Here is a 7,402-nt window from a genome sequence, read left to right as displayed (position 1 = left end):
GGTGGCCGCGGGGGCGGCGCGCTGCCGAGGTGGCAATTGGCGGTGGTGCGGGAGAACGGTGAGGCGAAGCGGGGGGCGGGGGGTTGTGTCTCGGTGCAGGAGAGCTGGGCCAGGTCTTCCGGGGCTCCTGGGACCCCCGCCTGGGTTATGCCTCTCGTGGGCCGCGGAGGAGGAGCTGCGCGCCCCCGGAGTGCCTGAAATGGTGCCTGCGTAGCGTCGAGCAGATGTCGAGTGTTTTAGCGTGGGTTTGCGTTTGCACTGACGATAAGTTCTGGAAAAGTTAGTCTGTAAATGCTTCTAGATGCCTGCTTCTAGATGTAAATGCTTCTAAATGCCTGCTGTAGTGTCGCGAAGGGCAGAGGTTGTGCGTGTATATATGTACATAAATGTATGCGTATTTGTGCGTGCAGGCTCAGCATCGCAGACACAGGGGCTGAGGAGCGTTGCAGGATCCTTCGTTTTAATCAACGGTGTTGCGTCGTACTCCTATAAACCGGGGCTACGTGTCCTGACCCATTTTGGCAGTGCTGTGGACTCGGCACACAGCATTTGGTTATTGTGCTCGATAAATGCATGTATCCCATGGGACATACACAGCAGCAGAAGGAGGATGGTTGTGTCGCACAAGATAGAGCAGTTTATGGCGTTTGGAGTTTTTGCAAGTGTTTTAATACAGAACTCTGTTTCTTGACTCTGGCGTGTTACGGTGTGAGCGCTTTCTGTGTGTTACTGGAGAGCTGCTGCACACTCCAGTTCTTTGACTGCACGATCACGGGTACCGCTATTGAACGAGTGTGTGTTTGCACTGCCTACCAAAATAGCATCGTTGCTTCGAGTCTGTGTTTGAATCCCCTTCTGTAACATGATGGTGGGAGCTTCTCTCACACTTTTGTGATCTTTTTTATGTGATGACTCTTCAGCTGATATTCTGTTGTATTTTACATACAGAATTTCATGGTTCTGAAAGTCTATAATGCTACTTGCTGAAATCTTATAAACACTGTGTCTTGGCAAAACCTTGCGATTAGTTAAGTATGGAAAGAAATGTATAATCATTTGTCTTGCTGCTGGGGTGCTTCCAGTTCAGATTGTTAAATACATTGGTTCAGTGGTAAGAAAAACCCCAACATACGTTGTCTTCCAGATTCTTTCCAGATCACTTTTGACTGGAAGAAGGAGTGTGGGTTTGTTTTGGGGCTGTGTGTGTGTGTTTGTCAGTCAGCAAAGTAGCCCTCTGTCTCCCTTTTAATTTCTGAGTTCTTTAGCTGTGTCATTGTAGCTCTGTGCTTAGCGAGGTACCGTACTTGGTTATTAAAACGTGAGATATAGTTTTATCTTTTTAAGAGGAAGCAGTCACTGCTATGATTTTTAGGCATGCACTGGAAGTAGCTGCTGTATTTTTTCTCTTGCAGGTTTGTAGGAAGCTTGTGCTAATTAATTAAATAACAAGAGAAAGATGTCATTAAGGAAAGGTACGTGTGTATGTGTGTGTCTGATTTTTTAAAGATCTCTATTGTACTTTTATGAGTTTCCCAGTCATTCTCTGGTTATGTTGATAAACAATTTTCTTTTCAATTTTCAGTGAACATTTCCATCCTTATAGTGGCTGTTGTAATATTTTTGCTAGTTCTTCATCATAACTTCCTAGGCCTCAGCGACTTCTTGAGAAGGGAATTGTCAGGTACGTTGAGTTTTCTTGTTTGGGTTTTTTTAAGATGCTCCAACCAGACAGAAACAACCGTGTTACTGAAATAGGGTGTATGATAATGATCAGTCAGTTGCGTAACAAGGTACAGTTTTTGTACTCTCTTATGAGATCTTTTCCTGTTCTCATACCCAAGAAGCTTCAGCTTGGTGGGCTTGTCTGTTCTTGCTGTCCTGTGACTGTTCCCAGTCGGGAAGCCAGGCGAGAAAGCAGTAGGGGTTCCTTCTGGCTTTGAAAGTCATTAAGATATGATTCAGTTTGCTTAGCAAAGCCTCTTCATTTTAAGGAGTCCGTTTTTAAGAACTGCACATGGTCCCACAGAGCCTCTCCATATCCCCATTGCCTGCCATGTCCCAGTGTGCTCCTCCTGGGAGCTGTTGCTCCTGGGTAGCTGTTTTACAGGTGCTTCCCAACAACAGTCGAACAGGATCGTGACAGGCCTTACCCAAGAATCAGTTAAGTCCAAGCTGTTGAGCTCTGTCATCAGAAAAAGACAAACAGAAGCAGAAGCCGAGCATTGTGAACAGCAGAATATTGCCTACAAGCTCCCAAGCCCCAGTGTTCCTCAAATTACCTGTGATTATCTAGTGTGTGGTAGTCTGGATGGTCTGAAAGGTACCAGTGTTCTCACCAAAAGCACAGGTAGTGGGCAGTTTGCCAGCTCTTGCAGGTGATGTGATTTAGTAATACATTTCAACACTGATCTCCCCTTTTCCTGTCTGCTCACGGTGAGTATAAATTCTTATGGTTTCAGCTTAGATAACATAGTGTGATCTGGATTGCCTGCAATAAACATGGGCTGTTCTTAATGCCTTGATCTAGTGGGAAAAAATTCAGAACAGTGCCTTTAACTTACAATTTCTGTTTTCTTCATTGGTTCCTACCGAAGAGGAAAAGAAAGCAGAAGAAAAAGAGGGAAGAGTGATGTGGAGAAGACTGGGAGGTGGTTAGTGTGAAAGGGAGGGGGAAGTCAGTGAGACTACAGTCAGGGCAGAAGGCACCGAACGTTAAGTGTGGCTTACTGTAGTTTAAGCCTCATCTTAGTACCTTGTTGTGCTGTGTGTGAATATTATGTATTAATGTATGTAGTTTATTTGTAAACGTGATGCTTTCCTATTCGTTAACATCTGGGATTCTCAGGAGCAGATGCTGTATTTTAAGTGTTTGATACTGGCATGCTGTAATCAGCACCTCAACTGAGACATCCAAGTGCTTGCATGGTAGAAATAATTGAAGATGTTGGCAGTTTTAGTGTGCTAATAATGTCTGTGTTTCATCTGCATAAAACAAGTATGTGATGCCATCTGTACTCCACAGATTCAAATCCATTAGGACTTCAGCCTGTAGATTTCATACCTGCTGTTCCCCAGAGGCTGACAGAGGAAAGGAATGAGAAGGAGATTTCTGTGGTCATTGCAGCATCGGATGAGAGGCTTGGGGGTGCAATTGCGGCCATGAACAGTATTTACCATCACACTAGATCCAATGTGGTTTTCCATATTGTTACCTTGAATGATACTGTGGATCACTTGAGGTAATGGTCTTTTCATTAGATTCTCCCAATACTGTAAAACTAAATACCTCTGAGAAGAGGAAGAGCTGACTATCCCTGGAACTGCACTCCTCTAAATAGTTTGCAGTCCTATCTGCTGCTGCTTACTGCAGCTTTGTTGACAAGGCTGCTCTGGGGAGTCCTGCAGTCATTCCTTCTGGTAATGTTTCAGGGGTGGAATGGAGCCATCTTTTCCAGTGAGGTTATATCCAACCAGTGGGGTTGGGGTTTGTTGTAAAAGTTACTTCCTACGTTTCATCTAAGTAATTCAAATGCTGTGATTGAAGTTTCTACATTTGTTCTTTGATCCTTTTATTTTTGCCCACACCCATTCACACGGATGTTTTCTGGGAAGGACCTGTGGTAACAGTACCATCTGGTTCTAAGAAAACAAGAAGCAACCTCACACCTTTCATATGTCACCCAGCTGGGCAGTATGCAGATAGCGGTGTCATACAGGACACCACCACCGTTGGCCACAGATTCCAGGGAAGCGAGTGGTCAGATCAAGATCTGTGTCACTGTCAGTCAGATCTCCGGCTTTTCGTTTGAGTTTTGTGTCATTTAACCAAATCTGTGCCTTTCTCCTGTTTGCAGGCTGTGGCTGAGTAACACTGCTCTCAAAAATTTGAGATACCGAATTTTGGATTTTGACCCTCGTGTCTTAGAAGGGAAAGTACAAGTGGATCAAAAGGAAAACACCTTAAAACCAGTGAGGATGATGTTGATTACTTTTAGCAATTCTTAGTCAGTAAGAATATATTTTGATATTGGCTTTTGAAAAAACTAGAGAGCAAAACCAGGTCTGTTAGCACAGAAGCAATCTTTTATGATCAAATTCCTACATTCCAGTAAGAACAACTTTCCAGATACTGAGAGGTGGATTTGAATAGCTACATATACGTGCCTAGTATTATTTTTTGCTGCTGGCTGCAGTGAAACACAGCAGCTTGTATGTCAAGCATGCCAGCACCTTGGAGATACTGCAGATATATGTGGCGAAATAAGGACTTCTAATATAGGCCAGTTTTAAAGTTAGTTATCAATGCACAAATTCATGGGAAACCAGGAATTGGTGGAACCTGTTTATTTTAAATAACTTCTAGGATATTGCAGCCTATTTAACTTCCTTGATAGAAGTTCTCTTGGACATGAGTGCCATAGATAAATGCCAGGAGTATCACACGTATTTGGACAATTTTACATTTAATTCTTCATTTCTCTTGCTTTCTTGTTTTCACAGTTAACTTTTGCAAGATTCTATTTGCCCAGTTTGGTACCTCATGCAGAGAAGGCCATCTATGTGGATGATGATGTAATAGTGCAAGGTACGGGACTTTTTCTTGGCCTTTTGCCGCTGGCCCTCTGCTGAGGTCAATGTGCCATCTCTTACAGTAACCAAGCACTTGTACTTCAAGGAAAGATGTGAAAACTCTGCAGATATGAATGAGTTGGATTAAACTGAGTGGTTTTATGTGCTGCAGCAGTGGGCTGAACAAAAAGTCACTCAGCACTTAAGTTTGCTTTTAATTTTTCCATGCTTACTTCTTTTTTTTCAGATGATATTCTTGAACTTTACAACACTCCATTGAAACCTGGACATGCAGCTGCATTTTCAGATGATTGTGACTCAACCACTAATAAAGTTGCTGTCCGTGGAGTGGGCAATCAGGTTAGTCTTACTGTGGTTCAGTGGTAACACCACCATAGATCCTAGGCTTTGGAAACAGGCACTCCTTGCAGATGTTCTTGCAGGTTGGCTTCCAAATGCAATGAACCTAAGGGGGTGACCATCCCTACCCAAATCAATTTACCCTGCTGTTTGTGTTACAGGTGACACTTGCAGGTTCAGTTTAGGTACTGTAAAAGCACTTCCAATTTTTGTTGTGCTTTACAATGAAAGCAATTTGTGGTGTGGAGCAGCAGGAGGTCTTAGAACATCAGAGGGAAAATTTTTCATTTGTGAGTGTATAAAAAGTACTTTTTCTGGGAGTGATACCATATTAATATGGTATTATTAAGAACATGCTGCATTCCTTAATTACATAGTTGATACCATATCTTTCAAATGTTGGACACCCTAAGCTTTGATTTTTTAGTTCTAAAGGAAGGGTTATTTGCTTTAACAACTTCAGGTTATGCTGGTCTGTTGGGAGTTGTGCACAACTTTTCTTTAAATAGTAATTTGTCCATATTCTGAGCTAATTTCGACTCTTTTTTTTCTAGTATAATTACATTGGGTTTCTAAATTACAAAAAAGAAGCCATCCGAAAGCTTGCCATGAAAGCCAACACCTGCTCTTTCAATCCAGGAGTTTTTGTTGCCAATTTGACAGAATGGAAATTGCAGAACATCACTAAGCAATTGGAGAAGTGGATGGCACTTAATGTAGTGTAAGTACGCCCAGGCTGAGGGCCACAGCAGGTTGGGGATCGGGTTGTGGTGATGGCATTTCACTGTTAAATGAAGGGCTATGGATGTAGCTGTGGATTCCTGTCATGCAGCTTCAAGTGAAAATCGACTGATTTAGGACCGCACAAGCATCCTTTCCCAACTCCTTTTCATCTTCTCTTCCAGAGAGGAGCTTTACAGTAAGACTCTGGCTGGCAGCATCACAACACCTCCACTGCTAATTGTATTTTACAGGCAACATTCCAGTATTGACCCCATGTGGAATGTCCGGCATCTCGGTACGTTTGACACACTTGTGGCACTGCTCCCTCAGGTTGTTCTTCCACGTCCATAGCTGGACATCTAGTTGATGATGCAGCAAAATGGATCTTTTCTTCCCCTGTTTTATACCTTGTTCTTTAAGAAACACTCCTTTGCAATACCAGCTTGGGGTTTGTGGGCCTGATCCTTCATGTTCTTTCTTGACCTGCTGGAGGGGGATAGTTCTTGAACTGACTCTCAAATTACTTCTCATTTTCCTTTTCTTTTTCCACACACACATTGTATCTGAAGTGATCCTAGGTGTTGCCTACAAGATTGCTGAAACGAACAGATGTTCTTATCTGTTCTGCTACTGGTCAAACCCCAGTGCTGGGAGAGCTTGCTTAGGTTTTGTTTCTAATGAGCAATACATAGGCGGCTGAATACGTGGGTATAATACGTAAGGGGGTTTTAAAGAACTTGGAAGTTAAGGCAGTACATTGAAATAGATACTGAAAGATCACTGGTATTCTGTTGCACCTGATTATGTTTTTCACTTTGCCCTGATTTCTTCCTCCTATATAACCTTCTTTCTTCATAAATGACAAGATTCCCTTTGTTAAAATCCGTTGTTTTGAAGTATTGCATGTTGGTGTTTCTGCTGCCTTTATTTCAGGCACTAATGCTTCTTTTTCAATAAAAGGGTCTAGTGCTGGAAAAAGGTACTCTCCTCAGTTTGTGAAAGCTGCTAAGCTGCTTCATTGGAACGGACATTTCAAACCCTGGGGAAGAACAGCTTCATACGCAGAAGTCTGGGAGAAGTGGTATGTCCCTGACCCTACAGGCAAGTTCAGCCTGATCCGCAGACATTCAGAAGCCTACGAAGCAAAGTAGTCAATCTTAATAACTGATGGCATTTTCTCAGGAAAGCTCTGGAGCCAAGCAGAACTCTTTTTGTTAGCCAGCTTGTACTGCAGAGCAGTCCTTGCCTTCTGGAGTACCAGGTGATGCGCTTATGCAGGTGCAGTTCTGAAAGGCATAGGCCTACAGGAGACTCGTCAGTTGTGTGTGTGACAGAAGATGCTACTTCAGCAGCACTACAGAAAGCAAGGAAGGATGTCCACAAGCTAGCACTGCTGTTGGGTTATTCCTGTTTGTTACATGTTCTGCTCTTCACTACAAGTCTTCCAGAGGAAGATCGTTATGTCAGCTACGGAAAGAAAGAGTTTCTAAGAACAAGATACAACTTCAGCTGGTGCGTGCACCATGCAGATATCATACAGCGATGTACTGAATTATAATTAAGAGCTGCTTGGGTGGAGTTCTCTTTTTGTTTGTTTGTTTGTTTGTTTGGTTTTGTTTTCTTATCCTGTGAAATAGTTTCATCAACAACCCTTTCTTGCATGAACTCTCCCAACCATTTCTGTTTAAGCCCTTCTTGCAGAATTGTGCAAAATGGAATCTTGGGTTTTTTTGAAAGATTAATTTTTCAA

At 42.8% G+C, this 7,402-nt stretch overlaps 1 protein-coding gene across 1 annotated transcript; it reads left to right on the top strand.

Annotated features, from left to right (window-relative positions):
- Positions 1–1,456: 1,456 nt before the first annotated feature.
- On the top strand, positions 1,457–7,000 carry GLT8D1 (glycosyltransferase 8 domain containing 1). Its single transcript, XM_010194171.1, has 9 exons — positions 1,457–1,472; positions 1,583–1,681; positions 3,023–3,239; positions 3,855–3,969; positions 4,501–4,585; positions 4,817–4,929; positions 5,484–5,650; positions 5,835–5,947; positions 6,613–7,000. The coding sequence occupies exons 1-9, from the start codon at positions 1,457–1,459 to the stop codon at positions 6,801–6,803; spliced, it is 1,116 nt and encodes a 371-aa protein (XP_010192473.1). The 3' UTR covers positions 6,804–7,000.
- The last annotated feature ends 402 nt before the right edge of the window (positions 7,001–7,402 follow it).

The sequence above is a fragment of the Mesitornis unicolor genome, unplaced genomic scaffold (assembly GCF_000695765.1).
Source record: "Mesitornis unicolor isolate BGI_N332 unplaced genomic scaffold, ASM69576v1 scaffold53631, whole genome shotgun sequence".
NCBI classification, from domain to species: domain Eukaryota; kingdom Metazoa; phylum Chordata; class Aves; order Mesitornithiformes; family Mesitornithidae; genus Mesitornis; species Mesitornis unicolor.
This window is presented reverse-complemented; position numbering and strand designations above follow the sequence as displayed.